This window comes from Rattus norvegicus, chromosome 17 (assembly GCF_036323735.1).
Source record: "Rattus norvegicus strain BN/NHsdMcwi chromosome 17, GRCr8, whole genome shotgun sequence".
NCBI lineage: Eukaryota > Metazoa > Chordata > Mammalia > Rodentia > Muridae > Rattus > Rattus norvegicus.
In genome coordinates this window covers 83,375,483-83,397,550 of record NC_086035.1, presented here as the reverse complement: position 1 = coordinate 83,397,550, position 22,068 = coordinate 83,375,483, and the positions used below count along the sequence as shown (strand labels likewise).

General features: G+C 38.0%; 1 protein-coding gene across 1 annotated transcript in view; it reads right to left on the bottom strand.

Moving 5' to 3' along the window:
* Nucleotides 1-22,068, bottom strand: part of Malrd1 (MAM and LDL receptor class A domain containing 1) — a 712,187-nt gene that overhangs the window by 642,008 nt on the left and 48,111 nt on the right. Inside the window, exons 3-4 of the mRNA NM_001287618.3 lie at nt 15,518-15,612; nt 15,266-15,427 (exon numbers count right to left, since the gene is read on the bottom strand). Of these exons, the coding sequence (NP_001274547.3) occupies nt 15,266-15,427; nt 15,518-15,612 (257 nt within the window). The remainder of the gene's footprint in view (nt 1-15,265; nt 15,428-15,517; nt 15,613-22,068) is intronic.

Below are 22,068 nucleotides of genomic sequence, written 5' to 3'. Positions count from 1 at the left end.
ATGGAGGAGTGTTCCTCTTTCTCCACATCCTTGCCAGCATCTGCTGTCACCTGAGTTTTTGATCTTAGCCATTCTCACTGGTGTGAGGTGAAATCTCAGGGTTGTTTTGATCTGCATTTCCCTTATGACTAAAGATGTTGAACATTTCTTTAGGTGTTTCTCAGCCATTCGGCATTCCTCAGCTGTGAATTCTTTGTTTAGCTCTGAACCCCATTTTTTTTGGTTCTTTTTTTTCCGGAGCTGGGGACCGAACCCAGGGCCTTGTGCTTCCTAGGTAAGCGCTCTACCACTGAGCTAAATCCCCAGCCCCTGAACCCCATTTTTTAATAGGGTTATTTGTTTCCCTGCGGTCTAACTTCTTGAGTTCTTTGTATATTTTGGATATAAGGCCTCTATCTGTTGTAGGATTGGTAAAGATCTTTTCCCAATCTGTTGGTTGCCGTTTTGTCCTAACCACCGTGTCCTTTGCCTTACAGAAGCTTTGCAGTTTTATGAGATCCCATTTGTCGATTCTTGATCTTAGAGCATAAGCCATTGGTGTTTTGTTCAGGAAATTTTTTCCAGTGCCCATGTGTTCCAGATGCTTCCCTAGTTTTTCTTCTATTAGTTTGAGTGTGTCTGGTTTGATGTGGAGGTCCTTGATCCACTTGGACTTAAGCTTTGTACAGGGTGATAAGCATGGATCGATCTGCATTCTTCTACATGTTGCCCTCCAGTTGAACCAGCACCACTTGCTGAAAATGCTATCTTTTTTTCCATTTGATGGTTTTGGCTCCTTTGTCAAAAATCAAGTGACCATAGGTGTGTGGGTTCATTTCTGGGTCTTCAATTCTATTCCATTGGTCTATCTGTCTGTCTCTGTACCAATACCATGCAGTTTTTATCACTATTGCTCTGTAATACTGCTTGAGTTCAGGGATAGTGATTCCCCCTGAAGTCCTTTTATTGTTGAGGATAGCTTTAGCTATCCTGGGTTTTTTGTTATTCCAGATGAATTTGCAAATTGTTCTGTCTAACTCTTTGAAGAATTGGATTGGTATTTTGATGGGGATTGCATTGAATCTGTAGATTGCTTTTGGTAAAATGGCCATTTTTACTATATTAATCCTGCCAATCCATGAGCATGGGAGATCTTTCCATCTTCTGAGGTCTTCTTCAAATTCTTTCCTCAGTGTCTTGAAGTTCTTATTGTACAGATCTTTTACTTGCTTGGTTAAAGTCACACCGAGGTACTTTATATTATTTGGGTCTATTATGAAGGGTGTCGTTTCCCTAATTTCTTTCTCGGCTTGTTTCTCTTTTGTATAGAGGAAGGCAACTGATTTATTTGAGTTAATTTTATACCCAGCCACTTTGCTGAAGTTGGTTATCAGCTTTAGTAGTTCTCTGGTGGAACTTTTGGGATCACTTAAATATACTATCATGTTATCTGCAAATAGTGATATTTTGACCTCTTCTTTTCCGATCTGTATCCCCTTGATCTCCTTTTGTTGTCTGATTGCTCTGGCTAGAACTCCAAGAACTATATTGAATAAGTAGGGAGAGAGTGGGCAGCCTTGTCTAGTCCCTGATTTTAGTGGGATTGCTTCAAGTTTCTCTCCATTTAGTTTAATGTTAGCAACTGGTTTGCTGTATATGGCTTTTACTATGTTTAGGTATGGGCCTTGAATTCCTATTCTTTCCAGCACTTTTATCATGAAGGGGTGTTGAATTTTGTCAAATGCTTTCTCAGCATCTAATGAAATGATCATGTGGTTTTGTTCTTTCAGTTTGTTTATATGATGGATCACGTTGATGGTTTTCCGTATATTAAACCATCCCTGCATGCCTGGGATGAAGCCTACTTGAACATGGTGGATGATTGTTTTGATGTGCTCTTGAATTCGGTTTGCCAGAATTTTATTGAGTATTTTTGTGTCGATATTCATAAGGGAAATTGGTCTGAAGTTCTCTTTCTTTGTTGTGTCTTTGTGTGGTTTAGGTATAAGAGTAATTGTGGCTTCGTAGAAGGAATTCGGTAGGGCTCCATCTGTTTCAATTTTGTGGAATAGTTTGGATAATATTGGTATGAGGTCTTCTATGAAGGTTTGATAGAATTCTGCACTAAACCCGTCTGGACCTGGGCTCTTTTTGGTTGGGAGACCTTTAATGACTGCTTCTATTTCCTTAGGAGTTATGGGGTTGTTTAACTGGTTTATCTGTTCCTGATTTAACTTCGATACCTGGTATCTGTCTAGGAAATTGTCCATTTCCTGAAGATTTTCAAATTTTGTTGAATATAGGTTTTTATAGTAAGATCTGATGATTTTTTGAATTTCCTCTGAATCTGTAGTTATGTCTCCCTTTTCATTTCTGATTTTGTTAATTTGGACACACTCTCTGTGTCCTCTCGTTAGTCTGGCTAAGGGTTTATCTATCTTGTTGATTTTCTCAAAGAACCAACTTTTGGTTCTGTTGATTCTTTCTATGGTCCTTTTTGTTTCTACTTGGTTGATTTCAGCTCTGAGTTTGATTATTTCCTGCCTTCTACTCCTCCTGGGTGTATTTGCTTCTTTTTGTTCTAGAGCTTTTAGGTGTGCTGTCAAGCTGCTGACATATGCTCTTTCCTGTTTCTTTCTGCAGGCACTCAGCGCTATGAGTTTTCCTCTTAGCACAGCTTTCATTGTGTCCTATAAGTTTGAGTATGTTGTATCTTCATTTTCATTAAATTCTAAAAAGTTTTTAATTTCTTTCTTTATTTCTTCCTTGACCAGGTTATCATTGAGTAGAGCATTGTTCAATTTCCACGTATATGTGGGCATTCTTCCCTTATTGTTATTGAAGACCAGTTTTAGGCCGTGGTGGTCCGATAGCACGCATGGGATTATTTCTATCTTTCTGTACCTGTTGAGGCCCGTTTTTTGACCAATTATATGGTCAATTTTGGAGAAAGTACCATGAGGAGCTGAGAAGAAGGTATATCCTTTTGCTTTAGGATAGAATGTTCTATAAATATCCGTTAAGTCCATTTGGCTCATGACTTCTCTTAGTCTGTCGACATCACTGTTTAATTCTGTTTCCATGATCTGTCCATTGATGAGAGTGGGGTGTTGAAATCTCCCACTATTATTGTGTGAGGTGCAATGTGTGTTTTGAGCTTTAGTAAGGTTTCTTTTACGTATGTAGGTGCCCTTGTATTTGGGGCATAGATATTTAGGATTGAGAGTTCATCTTGGTGGATTTTTCCTTTGATGAATATGAAGTGTCCTTCCTTATCTTTTTTGATGACTTTTAGTTGGAAATTGATTTTATTTGATATTAGAATGGCTACTCCAGCTTGCTTCTTCTGACCATTTGCTTGGAAAGTTGTTTTCCAGCCTTTCACTCTGAGGTAGTGTCTGTCTTTGTCTCTGAGGTGTGTTTCCTGTAGGCAGCAGAATGCAGGATCCTCGTTGCGTATCCAGTTTGTTAATCTATGTCTTTTTATTGGGGAGTTGAGGCCATTGATATTGAGAGATATTAAGGAATAGCGGTATTGCTTCCCGTTATATTCATATTTGGATGTGAGGTTATGTTTGTGTGCTTTCATTCTCTTTGTTTTGTTGCCAAGACGATTAGTTTCTTGCTTCTTCTAGGGTATAGCTTGCCTCCTTATGTTGGGCTTTACCATTTATTATCCTTTGTAGTGCTGGATTTGTAGAAAGATATTGTGTAAATTTGGTTTTGTCATGGAATATCTTGGTTTCTCCATCAATGTTAATTGAGAGTTTTGCTGGATCAGTAACCTGGGCTGGCATTTGTGTTCTCTTAGGGTCTGTATGACATCTGTCCAGGATCTTCTGGCCTTCATAGTTTCTGGCGAGAAGTCTGGTGTGATTCTGATAGGTCTCCCTTTATATGTTACTTGACCTTTTTCCCTTACTGCTTTTAACATTCTTTCTTTATTTTGTGCGTTTGGTGTTTTGACAATTATGTGACAGGAGGTGTTTCTTTTCTGGTCCAATCTATTTGGAGTTCTGTAGGCTTCTTGTATGTCTATGGGTATCTCTTTTTTTAGGTTAGGGAAGTTTTCTTCTATGATTTTGTTGAAGATATTTACTGGTCCTTTGAGCTGGGAGTCTTCACTCTCTTCTATACCTATTATCCTTAGGTTTGATCTTCTCATTGAGTCCTGGATTTCCTGTATGTTTTGGACCAGTAGCTTTTTCCGCTTTACATTATCTTTGACAGTTGAGTCAATGATTTCTATGGAATCTTCTGCTCCTGAGATTCTCTCTTCCATCTCTTGTATTCTGTTGGTGAAGCTTGTATCTACAGCTCCTTGTCTCTTCTTTTGGTTTTCTATATCCAGGGTTGTTTCCATGTGTTCTTTCTTGATTGCTTCTATTTCCATTTTTAATTCCTTCAACTGTTTGATTGTGTTTTCCTGGAATTCTTTCAGGGATTTTTGCGATTCCTCTCTGTAGGCTTTTACTTGTTTATTAATGTTTTCCTGTGCTTCCCTAAGTGTGTTTATGGCTTTCTTGAAGTCCTCCAGCTTCATGATCAAATATGATTTTGAAACTAGATCTTGCTTTTCTGGTGTGTTTGGATATTCCATGTTTGTTTTGGTGGGAGAATTGGGCTCCGATGATGGCATGTAGTCTTGGTTTCTGTTGCTTGGGTTCCTGCGCTTGCCTCTCGCCATCAGATTATCTCTAGTGTTACTTTGTTCTGCTATTTCTGACAGTGGCTAGACTGTCCTATAAGCCTGTGTGTCAGGAGTGCTGTAGACCTGTTTTCCTCTCTTTCAGTCAGTTATGGGGACAGAGTGTTCTGCTTTCGGGCGTGTAGTTTTTCCTCTCTACAGGTCTTCAGCTGTTCCTGTGGGCCTGTGTCTTGAGTTCACCAGGCAGCTTTCTTGCAGCAGAAAATTTGGTCTTACCTGTGGTCCCGAGGCTCAGGTTCGCTCGTGGGGTGCTTCCCAGGGGCTCTCTGCAGCGGCAGCAACCAGGAAGACCTGTGCCGCCCCTTCCGGGAGCTTCAGTGCACCAGGGTTCCAGATGGTCTTTGGCTTTTTCCTCTGGCGTCCGAGATGTGTGTGCAGGGAGCAGTCTCTTCTGGTTTCCCAGGCTTGTCCGCCTCTCTGAAGGTTTAGCTCTCCCTCCCACGGGATTTGGGTGCAGAGAACTGTTTATCCGGTCTGTTTCCCTCAGGTTCCGGCGGGGTCCTGCCGCTCCTGGGCCCTCCCCCACGGGAGCCCAGAGGCCTTATACAGTTTCCTCTTGGGCCAGGGATGTGGGCAGGGGTGAGCAGTGTTGGTGGTCTCTTCCGCTCTGCAGCCTCAGGAGTGCCCACCTGACCAGGCGGTTGGGTCTCTCTCTCACCGGGTCTGGGAGCAGAGAGCTGCTGCGGGCCGGGATCGCGCTCCAGTCCTCTTAACAAAGCTTTTTAAGTTACAAGCACTATTTTCCCATCAGCAATAGAGCATTTAGGGAAACACATTACTGTACTGAGAAAGCACCTACGTTAATTGAAGTTCCTGCTGGATTTAAAGAACGCTCGTGGATAACCTCAGTGTTCAAGCCATGGCTGAATTGCCCTAGAGATAATACAGTCTGGGATGTTAAATTTTCTATTTATCTGATACACACTTTGACCAACAAAATCTATAGTGTTTAGAAATGGGCACCTAAAGTAAGCAAGGGACTAATTGCAAAAGGTTTGACAGACAAGGTCCAGTAAGTATCATCTTTGCTCGTCATCCAAAGCTATGTGACCCTACTATAAAAACCTTGGCCTAAAGATATGGACAATTATACACTAAACGAGTATTAACTTGGCAGAGATCATTTAAAACTTTCTATGTACTCACTCTTTCAAAGTTTAGACAAATGATTTAAAAACACACCGAAATAATATCTTGTCAGTCATTAAAATTGACAGAGGAGAGAAGGTAATGAGGCAAATCTCATCTGGTTGAGGTGGGTCATTCTTAAAGTTAATCTTGGATTTATGATGCTGCTTAAATAGACAAGAAGGCTGAAAATTACATAAGAAATAAACTAGAATCTTCTCTAACATTGAATCACAACTCAGTGACCATGGCAACCACTGGTCTCCAGGGTAACTTGAAGCATACCACACCCAGCTAAAACCACAATAGCACCAATTATCTGCTCCCCACCGATACCAAACATCCTTTAAAATGGTTCTTAAAACCTTTCATGCATCATATGTAGCACATCTCAAGTATACCATGTAATATTTAAATACTCAATCAGCATAAAAATTGTGTCATAATGTAAGATGTCTCCCACATAAACAAACAGGGATGTTTAGCTTCAATAGACTACAAATTCTCAAAGTTTAAAACTATGTCCAATCATATAACTATATAATCATATAACTATAAAACACAGGTAAACAAGTAGAAGCCCTTAAGAGAAAATCCACAAACACTAAATTAATTTTTGAGGAAATGAACTGACTCAACAGCTCCATGCAAATGAGTCCCGAGGGGGAGAGAGCTGAACACCCAGAAGTGGGGACAATCATGAGACTGCAGGACAGACTGCCACTTCTGCCCACTTCTGCCCATATCCCTGACCCAAGAGGACACTGAACAGTGCCTCTGCATGCAGAAATATAGGAACAGTCAGCAGCCAGAACCTGATGGATCCAGCCTGTACCTGGAACTGAATTGAACCACTCACACAGCTCCCTGAACCCAAATCTCATGAGAGAGAGAGCTGAACCCTCAGAAGTGTGGACACTCCTGAGAGCTGAGAGGAGACTACTCTCTGCCCACATTCCCAACACAAAAGGAAATAGCCTAGTGCCATCTGTGAACCCTGGGCACAGGGACCTAGGAGCAGTCAGAGGCAGGACCCTTCTGGTTTCTGCCTGCACCTAGAGCTGAAAGCCAGTCACCAGGAAAGCCTACACACCTGAGAGCAGAGGTACTTGTTTCCAGATCCAGCTGAAAGAAACCAGGTCTACAGGAGTGCTGACCCACAGGCCTACAAGAGGGTCAAGCCGCTGTCAGAGACATCAAGACAAACTAACACCAGAGACAATCTGATGGCAAGAGGCAAGCAAAGGAACCTAAGCAACAGAAACCAAGGCTACTTGGCATCATCAGAGACCAAGTTCTCCCACCAAAGCAAATACTGGATATCCAAACACCTTGGAAAAACCAGATTTAGATATAAAAATCACATTTTATTTGGATGATGGAGGACTTAAAGACGGACATAAATAATTTCATTAAAAAAATACAGGAAAACACAGGTAAACAAGTAGAAGTCCTTAAAGAGGAAACACAAAGATCCCTTAAATAATTACAGGGAAACACAACCAAACAGGTTAAGGAAATGAACAAAATGATCCAGGATTTAAAATGGAAATAGAAACAATAAAGAAAGCACAAAGAGAGACAACTCTGAAGATAGAAAATCTAGGGAACAGATCCGGAGTCACAGATATAAGAATCATCAACAGAATACAAGATATAAAGAGAGAATTTCAGGGGCAGAAGATACCATAGAAAACATCAAGACAACCTTCAGAGATAATGTAAAACACAGAAAGCTCCTAGCCCAAAACATCCAGGAAATACATGACACAATGAGAAGATCACACTTAAGGATAATCGGTATATGCTAAGACTGAACCCCCAGTGAACTAGACTGGTGGGGGGAGGGCGGCAATGGGGGGAGGGTTGGGAGGGGAACACCCATAAGGAAGGGGAGGGGGGAGGGGGATGTTTGCCCAGATACCGGGAAAGGGAATAACACTCGAAATGTATATAAGAAATACTCAAGTTAATAATAAAAAAAAAAAGAGGTGTGTAAACCTAAAAAAAAAAAAAAAAAAAGGATAATCGGTATAGGAGAGAGTAAAGACTCCCAACTTAAAGGTCCAGTAAATATCTCTCAAAGAATTATAGAAGAAATTTTCCCTAACCAAAAGAAAGAGATGCTCAGAAACATACAAGAAGCCTACAGAACTCCTAATAGATTGGACCAGAAAAGAAATTCCTCCCCTCACATGATAGTCAAAACACTAAATGCACAAAACAAAGAAAGAATATTAAAAGCAGTAAGGGAAAAATGTCAAGTAACATATAATGGAAGATCTATCAGAATTACACCATGCTTCTCACCAGAGACTATGAAAGCAAGAAGATCCTGGGAAGATGTCATATAGAACCTAAGAGAACAAAAATGCCAGCCCCGGCTACTCTATCTAGCAAAATTCTCATTTAACATAGATAGAGAACCCAAGATAGTCCATGACAAAACCAAATTTACACAATATCTTTCTACAAATTCAGCCCTACAAAGGATAATAGATGCAAAACTCCAACGTACTGAAAAAAACTACAACCTAGAAAAAGCAAGAAAATAATCTTGCAATGAAACCAAAGAAGAGAAACACAAAACGCAACTCTACCTCTAACAATGAAAATAACAGGAAGCAACAATCACTATTCCTTAATATCTCTCAACATCAATGGACTCAATTCCACGCAAAAAAGACATAGACTAACAGACTTGATACATAGAGGCCCCAGCATTATGCTGCACAGAGGAAACACACCTAGGGGCAAAGACAGATACTAACTCAGAGTTAAAGGCTGGGAAACAACTTTTAAGCAAATGATCCGAAGAAAAAAAGGTGGACTAGCCATTCTAATATTGAATAAAATCAACTTTCAAATAAAACTCATCCAAAAAGATAAGGAAGGACACTTCATATTCATCAATGGAAAAATCGACCAAGATGAACTCTCAATCCTAAATATCTGTGCTCCAAATGCAAGGGCACCTACATTCATAAAAGAAACCTTACTAAAGCTCAAATCACACACTGCACATCACACAAAAAAATACGAGATTTCAACACCTCACTCTCATCAATGGACAGATCATGGAAACAGAAAAAAAAAAAAGAGAAAGAGAGAAACTAACAGAAGTTATGAACCAAATGTACATAATAGATATTTATACAACAATTCATCCGAAAACAAAAGGATATACCTTCTTCTCAACACCTCATGGTATCTTCTCCAAAATTGACCATATATTCTGTCACAAAACAGGCCTCAACAGATACAGGAAGATAGAAATAATCCCATGCGTGCTATCAAATTACCACAGATGAAGGCTGGTCGTAAATAACAACAAAAATGACAGAGAGTCCATATATACATGGAAGTTGAGCAATGCTCTACTCGATGATAACTTTGTCAAGGAAGAAATGAAGAAATAAAAGACTTAGAATTCAATGAAAATGAAGGCACAACATACCCAAACTTATGGGACACAATGAAAGCCGTGCTAAAAGGAAAACTCAAGCTCTGAGGTTCCTGCAAAAATTAACAGGAGAGAGCATATGTCAGCAGCTTGACAGCACACCTAAAAGCTCTAGAACAGAAAGAAGCAAATACACCCAGAAGGAGTAGAAGGCAAGAAATAATCAAACTCAGAGCTGAAATCAATCAAGTAGAAACAAAAAGGATTATACCAAGAAAACCAAGAGCTGGTGCTTTAAGAAAATTAGCAAGATAGATAAACCATTAGCCAGACTAACCAGAGGGCACAGAGACAGTGTCTAAATTAACAAAATCAGAAATGAAAAGGGAGACATAACCACAGAATCTGAGGAAATTCAAAAAATTATCAGATCCTACTACAAAATTCTGTATTCCCCAAAACTGGAAACTGGGGAGGAAATGGACAATTTGCTAGACAGATACCAGGTACCAAAGTTAAACCAGGAACAAATAAACCATCTAAACAACCCCATAACTCCTAAAGAAATAGAAGCAGTTATTAAAAGTCTCCCAACCAAAAAGAGACCAGGAACAGATTAGTTTAGTGCAGAATTCTATCAGACCTTCATAGAAGACCTCATGGCAATACTGTCCAAACTATTTCACAAAATAGAAACAGATGGAGCACTACCGAATTCTTTCTATGAAACCACAATTACTCTTATACCTAAACCACACAAAGACCCAACAAAGAGAATTTAGGACTAATTTCCCTCATGAATATTGACACAAAAATACTCAATAAAATTCTTACAAACCAAATCCAAGAAAACATCAAAATGATCATCTATCATGATCAAGTAGGCTTCATCCCTGAGATGCAGGGTTGGTTCAATATATGGAAACCCATAAAGGTAACCCATAATACAACCGAAGTCAAAGAAAAAAAGCCACATAATCATTTCATTAGATGCTGAGTGAGCATTTGACAAAATTCAGCACCCCTTCATGATAAAAGTCCTGGAAAGATCAGGAATTGAAGGCACATACATTAACATAGTAAAGGAAAAATACAGCAAACCAGTAGCTAACATCAAACTAAATAGATAGAAACTTGAAGCAATCCCACTAAAATCAGGGATTAGACAAGGCTACTCACTCTCTCCCTACTTATTCAATATGATACTCAAAGTCCAAGCCAGACCAATCAGACAACAAAAGGAGTTAAAAGGAATATGAACTGGAAAGGAAGAAGTCAAAATTTCACTATTTGCAGATGATATGATAGTATACTTAAGTGACCCCAAAAGTTCCACCAGAGAACTACTAAGCCTAATAAACAACTTCAGCAAAATGGTTGGGTATAAAATTAACTCACACAAATAGTAGCCTTCCTCTACTCAAAGGGTAAACAGGCTGAGAAAAAAATAGGGAAATGACATCCTTCACAATTGTCCCAAATAATATTAAATAACTTGGTGTGACTTTAATCAAGCAAGTAAAAGATCTGTATGACAAGATCTTCAAGTCTCTGAAGAAAGAAATCTGAAGAAGAAGATCTCAGAAGATGGAAAGATCTCCCATGCCCATGAATTGGAAGGGTTAATATAGTAAAAATGGCCATCTTGCCAAAAGCAATCTACAAATTCAATGAAATCCCCAACAAAATTCCAACTCAATTCTTCATAGAGTTAGAAAGAGCAATTTGCAAAATCATTTGGAATAACAAGAAAAGAAACCCAAGACTGTGAAAACTATACTCAACAATAAAAGAACTTCTGGGGGAATGACAATCCCTAACCTCAAGCAGTATTACAGAGCAATAGTGATTAAAACTGCATAGTATTTGAACAGAGACAGGTGAGTAGATGAGTGTAACAGAATTGAAGACACAGAAATGAACCCACATACCTATGGTCACTTGATCTTTGACAAAGGAGCTAAAACCATCCAATGAAAAAAAAAAGATAGCATTTTCAACAAATGGTGCTGGTTCAACTGGAGGTCAGCATGTAGAAGAATGCAAATCAATACATTTTTATCACCTTGTACAAAGCTTTACGTCTAAGTGGATCAAGGACCTCCACATCAAACCAGATGCACTCAAACTAAAAGAAGAAAACGTTGGCACTGGAGAAAATTTCCTGAACAAAACACCAATGGCTTATGCTCTAAGATCAAGAATCGACAAATGGGATCTCATAAAACTACAAAGCTTCTGTAAGGCAAAGGACACTCTGGTTAGGACAAAATGGCAACCAACAGATTTGGAAAATTTCTTTACCAATTCTATATCTGATGGAGGGCTAATATCCCAAATATACAAAGAATGCAAGTAGTTAAACTCCAGAGAGCCAAATAGCCCTATAAAAAAATGGGATAGGGAGTTGAACAAAGAATTCTCATCTGAGGCATATTGAATGGCTGAGAAATACCTAAAGAAATGTTCAACATCCTTAGTTATCAGGGAAATGCAAATAAAAACAACCCTGAGATTTCACCTCATACCAGTCAGAATGGCGAAGATAAAAGCTCAGGTGGTCCTGCCAAGACTGAACCCCCAGTGAATGTGATTGTTGGGGGGAGGGTGGTAATGGGGGGAGGATGGGGAGGGAGAAGGGGAGGGAGAGGGGTTAGGAAGATGTTGGCCCAGAAACCTGGAAGGGAAAAACAATCGAAATGTAAGTAAGAAATACTCCAGTTAATAAAGATGAAAAAAAAGGCAAAGTCAGACATTTCACATTTAAGAAATGAATTAAGTTTTCAAAATCCCTTTAAAAATGTTATCATTGACATTTCATACCAAAAAATGAGAGAGAGCAGTGCAATATGCTGCAAATGAAGAAGTGCATTTCCTATATTTGTGTTGTAGTTTTTATTTCTTGATATCTGTGCTATGGATTTTATAAGAGAGAAGAACCTCATCCTTATCTCAACCTACACAAGCTTACAGGCTGTCATGTCGGTTTCTGAGCTTGAGTTTTCTCATTTTCATTTTAATAATTATTATTACCACACCTGTACCACATACTATTTAGTTTGTTTGACATATAAAATGAATAATATATATTCATATAAATATATATAACATATATTTATGAAAAAAACCTCAGGTTACAGCAGATGCTGGTGAGGATGTGGAGATAGAGAAATACTCCTCTATTTTGGTGGGATGGCAAACTGGTACAACCACTCTAGAAATCAGTCTGGAGGTTCCTCAGAAAATTGAATATTCCACTCACTGTGGACCCAGCTATACCACTCCTGGGACATACTCAAAAGATTCTCCAACATGCAACAAAGAAACCTGCTCCACTATGTTCATAGTAGCCTTATTTTTAATAGTCAGAAGCTTGAAAGGACCCAGATGCACTTCAACAGAGGGATGTACATAGAAAATGTAGTACATCTACACAATGTAGTACTGCTCAAGTATCAAAAACAATGACTTTATGAAGTTCAAAAGCAAATGGAATGAACTAGACAACATCATCCTGAGTGAAACAATGCAATCACAGTAAAACGTTCATGATATGAAGTCACTGATAAATGGTTATTAGCCCCAAAGCCCGAATTACCCAAGATACAATCCGCAGACCACATGAAGCTCAAGGATGCCCAAAATGCGGATGCTTTACTTTTTCTTAAAAAGGGGAACAAAAATATTTTTAGGAGGGGATACGGAGGCTAAGTTTGGAGCAGCGACTTAAGGAACAGTCATTCAGAGCCTGCCACACGTGCGCCCCATATATATACAGTCACCAAAACTAGATAAAATTGATGAATCTAAGACATGCATGCTGACAGGTATGTCTCCTGAGAGACACAGCCATAGCATGTCAAATACTGAGGTGAATGCTAGTAGCAAAGCACTGAACTGAGAATGGGACCCCCATTGTAAGACTTAGAGAAAGGATTGAAAGAACTGAAGGAGCTTTTAACCCCACAAGATCAACAATACCAACCAACCAGAGCTCCCAGGGACTAAACCACTACCAAAAGACTTTATACATGGCTCCAGCTGCATATGTAGCAGAGGATGGCCTTTTGGGGCATCAATAGAAGGAGAGGCCCTTGGTCCTGCCAAGGTTGGACCTGCAGCATAGAGGAATGTTGGGGAGGGGTGGTAGGCAAAGGAGGTATGGATGTGGAGGGGAACACCCTTATAGAACAAGGGGAGGGCGATGGGATATGGGGCTTATGTCCAAGAAACCTGAAAAGGGAATAACATTTGAAATGTAAAAAAGAACATCGAATAAAAAATAAAACAAAATTATTTTTGATATATTTTGTGGATAGTCTTTTAGTCTAATAATAATTGGAAATTTTAAGTACAGTGATTTCATGATATCAACTAAGAAAATATGTCACTTATATAAATTCATTCAACATTTATAGCAAGCATAGGTACTTATCATTTCTCCATACTATTCTTCTTAGTCACTCAAAATTTGCTGAAGGTTAGATTGAAGCTAGTTCATTCCACAGATCTAAACAAATGGATGTATACCACCAAATCAGATAATTTAATATGAAATTTATTTTATATGGTACTCATAGATAAGAAAGTAGGTGCAGTTTACATCTCTCAACCTTAATCAGAGAAGCTTCTATTTACAGTAGATTGCCATTAACATAGAAACCCATGACCTGTAAATGTGCAGAAAATAAGGACCTGTGGAGTGTTCTGCTCCAAATGGAACATCTAATATCATACTCGCTTCCCCCAAAACTATGGGAACATCATGGAAGAGTGGGTGAGAAGATTTTAAGAATCAGAAATAGTGGATATCTTCAGGAAAAATATTTGGTGGGCATGGCTTTTGCACACATCAACTCAGAGAATCAGTCACTACATGTCCAAGATCTACACCATATCAAGCCAGCAAAATGCCAGCATGAATGGGGAGGGGATGATGAAATACCACTCCTACCTGAAAAGCTATTGGCAATGTATGGAGAATAGGGAAAGAAGAGTCATTTTTCCTCAGGGATGCAGCCCTAGAGATGCTACTCACATTTCAACAGATGACCCTACATACATAGACATACAGGCAGCATTTGTGGTCTCAATGTTCTCTTCTGCTTTGTTTTTGAATACATGAAGTTAGGAAGAAAAAATGTGGAGAGGAGAGTGGAGGAATTTGGGAGGAGGAAATAGGAGATCATATTTCACTAAAAGACATATGGATGTGAGAAATCCTCAAGCAATAAAAAGGCAAAACAAAAATAATTGATTGCTATATTACTCTAATAATAAATCAAAAAGAAATTCTACTTAGGCTACATTGGTCCACACAATGGGCTTAGAAAGTAATTTCTTAAAGAAAAATAGACTTCGAAATCCTTCTCATCTTTAACTGAAAAAATTTGCTTGCCCAAAATTTAGCATCCCAAATGTTAAAATATTCAATACTTTCCCAGGAAGTCTTATAATAACCATTATAATTTTGTCATGCATAAGTTTTATTAGGTTGCATGAATAAGCTTGTTTTCTATAGGCTTGCATTGGATTTAATTCATAAAATTATTTAAGAAAATAAAGGCTGAGTTGAAATGAGCTTAACCATGAGATGAATATGAGAATTATTCTACTTCAACAGCATTTGGAATTAGTATGCAAATTAAAATCTCTTTATTCATTATTCAAAATTATCCTCTCCTTTCAAATGTGTGAGAAAAGTTAGAGAAAAATGATTCTCAGGAGAAAGAAGTATAAAGAAAGAGGAGTACAAAAAGTAAAAGATGAAAATAAAAGGTCTAAAAAATTGAGGAGATAATTTCACAGGATTTTGTGATTGTAGTTAACCTCTATATCACTGTATCTTAAATATATCCATTTAATTCATAATATAAAGTCAAAACGCCTTTTAAAACTGGCCATCCTAATTTTACTAACACTTAAAAACATGGGAAATCCTAGTCCCTGGCAGATGAATTGGCCATGTGACTTTTTACTTGGCTTGTTCTAAAATCTTGGTTCTTATGGCTTTCCCTCTAATGACATAGTTGGAGAGAGAAGCGTACCTGAAACTGCTGTGAGCTCTGGATTGTGATGACATTTCTCTCCCACCGACTTGGGAGTACCTCTGTTTTCTGCCATAAATGCTGAATAGGATATCCATACATGGTTTGAAGATTTGCTATCAATTTGCCATTCTGGTGACTGGAGAAGTTATAAAAGGTAATCTGTAAAAAAATAATAATAATTGGTACCCAAATAATTGCAATAAGGGAATTGCCAAGTGTGCCAAGAACATGAGTTGTGTGTTCAAATACCTGACAAACTTGCTGATCATTAGTTGGAAGGAAAATTCTGCTTTTTATCTTTGAGGAGATGGAATCCACTCTGTAGACCAATGCGAGAAAATGGGCTGTGACAAACAAGAAGTATCAAATTAAACTCAAACTGATCCCTGGCACCTTATTGTAAGCATTACAGGTGATTATAGCTGTGTTTAAAGGATTAACTATTTTTACTATTTTTTTACATTTTATAAGGTCAATTTAAAGAACTAATAATGATTATACTCTTTATAGCATTATTATGGGCATTAGTCCAAAATATAATGAGATATATAATGAGATAACATTTGACATAGGAAGTGGCAACTTCATAAAGACTGTCTACAAAAATAAGCACCTTAGCAAGAAATCCAATGAGAGCATTGTTTTCTATATCTTTGTCACAAAAGTCTTGAGCAACATGGCCCTTGCTTTTCCCAGAAACACAAAGGACAGCACAGATCCATGATATTTTCTTGAATGTTGTGGTATTAACATGTATGTATGTTACTGTTTAGAAGCGAGGCTGTCAGAGAGTCCCTGATGTACTTTACCAGAGCTATCATGGCTGATTTTGAAGCCCCTGTTATCTGATACTCTGTTTTCTACATTGCTGCTTGTCAAATGAGTGAGGGAGAACAGTGGTGACAGTGATTATGATGACCTATCTATCCAAGTCATTCAGTGGTATTACAAAGACAGACTGGAAGTCAAATCTAATTATCACATCATTGCATCAATCAATATTAATATTATAAAGCCCATCAACCTCATCTTCACTGGTATTCTGGTAGAAAAATTGGGCATCCATTAGCTTGCTCTTCAGGTAATAAACATATGCCATGAAAATTACTAATTTGTAAGCATGAGAAATGGGGATATAAGGCTGGTTTTAAACAAATTATTAGGTCTACAAATGGAAACTAGTGATATTAAAATTATTGCTTGCAATTACTATTCATGACTATATATATAGTCATGAATATGTTATCATATGTAATGTATATCCCACACCAGCAAATCAAAAGAGCAAAAACACTCATATACACAAACAGATGAGTACAGACACCAACATCACAACAACAATAACAAAATTTAGCAGGAATCAACCTACACTGCTCCTTGATAACTCAATATCAGTGGTATTCTGAATAAAAATACCCAGATTAAAAGAACGGGTGCATAAAACAGAATGTTTTCTTCTGTTATATCCAAGAAACACTTGAACCTCAGGTTATACATTACCTCAAGGTAAAGGGTTGGAAAAAAGTATTCCAAGCAAATGGACCTAAGAAGAAAGCTGGTATAGACACAATATCTGACAAAATATACTTCAAGCCAAAACTAGTCAGAAGAAATAGGAAAGGATATGACATAGTCACCAAATGAAAAATCCACCAAGATGACATTGAAATTCTTAACATCAATTACCAAACAAAAGGACACTCAAGTTCATAAAAGAAACACTACTACACCTTAAATCACATATTTAATCGCACACACTCATAGTGAAAGACTTCAATACCCCACTCTAATCAGTTGACTGGTCATTCAGACACCAATGAAAAACAGAAGCCCTCCAGCTAACTGAAGAGAAAAACCAAGGGAATGGAACAGACACTTAAAGCATAATTTACCCAAACACAAAATAATATACCTTCTTTATAGCACCAAAAAAAAAATCCTTTTTCTGAATTTAGCATATACTTAGACACAAAGCAATTCTGAACAGATATAAAAATTTTAAATAATATCAAGCATTCTCTCTAACTACCAAAGATTATAATAGGATATGAACAACAGAAAGCTTACAAACTCATGTAAACTAAACAGCTCATTGCTGAATTAAAAAGGAGTGAAGGCAGAAATTAAGAAGGAAATTAAAGACGTTGTAGAGCTAAATAAAAATAAATACACAGTGTAGCCGAGCTTCTAGAGCACAATGAAGGCAAATCCGAGACTCCTAAGTTTCTAGCAGCACTGAGTGCCTACATTAAACAAACAAACAAACAAACAAAAAACAAAAAAAATAGACAGCTTACCTAAAATCTCTAGAACAAAAAGAAGAAACTACACCCATGAGGCCTAGATGACAGGAAATAATCAAGTTCCGTGCTGAAATTAAAAAATAGAAACAAACAGAAGCTATGACAAAGATACAAAAAACGTCAATAAAATAGTTCCATGAAAGAACTGCCCTTTCCTCACGTGTACTAGGTCAGCCTTGAACTCTAATGTACCCATTGGCAACACTCAGAGGGAAACCCCATAATTTAGTTTTTCAAAAAAGAAAGCAACTATGTTCAAATAGTAATAATAAGAGCAATAATAAGAGCATCACCTAAAACCAAGAGGAACGAGTCTAGACTAGATTTCTAGGGAGGATGGTACTGGAAGAAGACAAAGATGGTTACCATGAGGATGTCTTTACGTCTACAAGTTAACCAAATAAAGGACTAGTTTTCTGGGGGAGTGGGGAGAGAGCCGGTTTCTTGAAAAAAAATCAGTATAATTGACAAACTGTTAGCTAAATTAACTAAAAGGTGAAGAGAAGAACCAAATTAACAAAATTAGAGATAAATGTGGGGAACATAACCGACACCAAGGAAATCCAGAGAATCATAAGGATATACTTTAATAATCTGTACACCAGCAACTTGGAATAGCTTTAAATGGGATAATTTTTCAATATATACTACCTACCAAAATTAAATTAATATCAGAGAAGCAGTTTATACAGACCAACAACTCCTAGAGAAATAGAAGTCATTGAAAGACTACTAACTAAATAAAGCACACACTCAGATGATTTTAGTGCAGAACTGTACCAGACTTTCAAAGAACAGTTAATGTTAGCACTCCTCAAATTCTATTTAACAAAGTAGAGAGGAAAAGAACATGTCTCATTTGTTTTATGGGGCCACGACTACCCTGATACCCAAACTACATAAAGATTAAACCAAAAAAGAATAGAGATTAATTTCCTATATGAACACAGGTGAAAAAATTCTCAGTAAAACACTTGCAGATGGGATCCAAGAATACATTAAAAATATCATTCTCCATTATCAAATAGGCTTCATCCCATAAATTCAGGAGTGGCTCAACATACCTAATGTGTTAAACATAATCCATTCCATAAACATGCTGAAAGACAAAATCCACATGATCTTCCCATTAGATGCCTAAAAGGCCTTAGAGACATGAAACTGAAAAGCTTCTGCACAGAAAAGGATTTCATCATTGGAACAAAGAGGCAACTTAAAGAAAGCAGTGTTTTGGGGAGATTCAGGGAACTTCTGATGACAGCTCATTTTGGAGTGAATGTAGAATGGGGACACACTCATCCATTGCTGGTGGGGATGGAAACTCATGCATTCTTTATGAACAACAGTGTGGTGATTCCTCAGAAAAACTGGAATGGATCTACCTCAAAATCCATCTATATCACTTTTTGGTATATACCAACAGGATGGCAGTTACTCAACCACGTTCATTACTGCTCCACTCATAATATCCAAAACTGCAATCAGCCTAGACATCCTTCTAAAGAAGGACAAACAAAAAGAAAATGTAGTATGTCTATAAAATAAAATATCACTCAGCCATTAAATGAAATGAAGCCATGATACTTGCAGGTAAATTTATGGAACTTGAAAAAAATCATTTTGAGTGTGGTAACCCATACCCAGAAAGACAAATATTGCATGCATCTGCTTATAGCTGGCTATTAGTTGAAAAACCAATGATATCCAAGCTAGTTTAATATATAGATCCATAGAGATTATGTATAGAGTAAAAAATTAGGTGGACACATATATCTTCCTCAGCAAGGGGATGTGATAATTATGGGTGAGCGGACAGTGAGGGAAACCTGGAACAGGGTAATTAAGTGAGGAAGGAATAAAGGGAGAGTCAGCTAAAATTAACAAATATTTGAGGGTCATATGAAAACAATACATTTGAACAATTTTAAAATATATACAGATATAAGGCATTCTAGATGAAATTATCAAACAATGAGAGAGACAGATACTCAATTGGACATCTCTTGGCATTAAATGATCCGTCTAGTACCAGGTATATATGTTGTACCTAATGGAGTTGGTAGCCAAGGGTTCCATGGGAACTCTCACACAACTCAGAGAGTTGCAAATACTATAGGTTGCTCTCCACAAACTGATGGCACGACCCTATCCTGAAGGTAACACCTGCACTACTAATGGAGACGTACTACATGGAGAAGTCAAGCTGATGCCTATATAGAACCTTTGCCCTGTGTTCCAGCATCTTTCCTCTAAGAAGGTACCCTGCATGCTACCAAAAGTGAAATATAAATGCCAGCACAGATTCAGACCCTTCAATCTTCAATGGTGTCCTGTCTTCAAGATATACCACCATAAGGGTGGTATAAAGCTTGTGGGAGGAACCAACCTTCATGTGATTTGACTCAATGCCTACTCCATAAGATGGAAACTATACCTAACCCTACTTGCTGGCAAGAACCGAAGACTACCTATTCAAAGGACCAAAGGTAAAACCAAACAGTACTATTCGACTGGAAGAACACGCAATAAGGTGATCCTTAATTATATCCTGTTATTCCCATAAATCAGTGTTATAGCCATAATTCAGCCACCAACAGAGAAGCTTCTTCCAACAGCAGATGGGAATGAAGACAGAGACCCATAGCCGGGCATTGAGTGAGAGAGTGAGAGACCATGGGACACTCAGACCTAAATGAAATGTCTCCATCAAATCCCTGCTCTCAGATCTCAGGGAACTCTGCAATAAAGGGTGTGGAAAAAGTGAAAGAGCCAAAGGGAAAGAAATACAGACAGACACACACACAATACCAAAGTCCTCTAAATCAACATGAACAACTCTTGTAAGAATTCACAGAAACAGGGGCAGCATGCACAGGGCCTGCACATGTCTGCACTGATCGAGTCCTGGAACTGAGAGAAGTGAACAGATGTTCCCAGTCATCACCCAGATGCTATCTCCAATTGGTAACTATTTGCAAATGAAAATTTTGTTTTCTTCAAGAGTATCTTACTGGGGAAACAAACTACTTTTAATGGTAGACCACATGTCCAGCAGTAGATAGCCTTTAGAAAAAGAATCTAAGGGGCTGGGGATTTAGCTCAGTGGTAGAGCGCTTACCTAGGAAGCGCAAGGCCCTGGGTTCAGTCCCCAGCTCCGAAAAAAAAAAAAAAAGAAAAAAAAGAAAAAGAATCTAAAGCCATCATTGTGGGTTCCTTGTCTCATAATGTTGGGATTTTATCTTTAAATTTACATATTCTCTCTTTTGTACCCTCCAGAGTCTTCGTGTAAATATTATGGCTTTCAGTTTTGTGCTTTTATGGAATTCCCGAGAATGCAAATGACTGTGTGTCTGCATCTATCTCTTTCTTTGGTCTTTGGGAAGCACACTGCTCCTCCTGTGTGTTTAGATTGTTGTATTTTCTGATGGCTGTTGTTTGTTTATCTTTTTCTATTTTATCCTTATACCTTAGCCTCCTAAGGCTGTAGAAATGGGCTGTGTCCAGGTGGAAGGAGAGTTGGGGCTGAGAAGAGTAGAAGGAGGGGAAACTGTAATCAGGATATATTATATGAGAAAAAATATATTTTTTCAATAAAGGAAAACAATCATCCATGGCATAAAGATGGAAAATAACTTTCATCTGTCAAGAAAGTTACTGAAATTAATCATTTTTGCATTAAAATTTAGATTTATGTATTTTACTTTATGCATATGAGTGTTTTGCCTGTATGTGTATGATGTGCATGCCTGGTGCCCACGGAGGTCAAGTGGGTGTCAGATCCCGTAAGGTCACAGATGGTTGGTTTCTGGTTCTTATTTGAGCTGCTTGTGTAGACTTAGGGGCTTTGGTTGTCTTGCCTTCTGTTCCTTTAGGCTCCTCCACTCCTTCCACATCCTTAACTGCAGAGTTCCCTGAGCCCTGGGGGCATGTGTGTGAGCTCTGGGAATAGAGCGCCTAAGTGTCCTCCTCTCTGTCTTGTTCCTGCTTCCTGGCTTGTAAAGACAGTCACTTCAACTTAAACATCTCCATCTTAAAAATCAAAGTTAAGATCTGCATATGAAAGTGTCCCTGCTATGCTAGTTTTCTGGGCTCGCTGTGACCTCACCCAGGACAATATTTCCCAGTTTCATCCACATTCCTTCAAATTTCATTATTTCATTCGTACAGTGCTGAATAAAATCACATTCGGTCACTCATTAATCAAGTGATGGATGAGGTAAAGGAATCAAGTCAGAACCTAGAACAAAGTGTATGAAATTGTTAGCCATTCGGATGAAAAATTCAAGTGCATACAGAAAAAAAAAAAAACATGAAAGAAGTTTAAAAAAAGACCCAAATAAAAGTGTTAGACATAAGAGGTCATCAATCAGATAAAAAGACAAGGCAAGCAGAAAAGTGGGTTTGACAATAATACATCCATATTTACAAAATAAAAAATAACTCATAAACCTGACCAAAGAACCCCTATGTATAATACATCTGAGACCAAACCTAAGA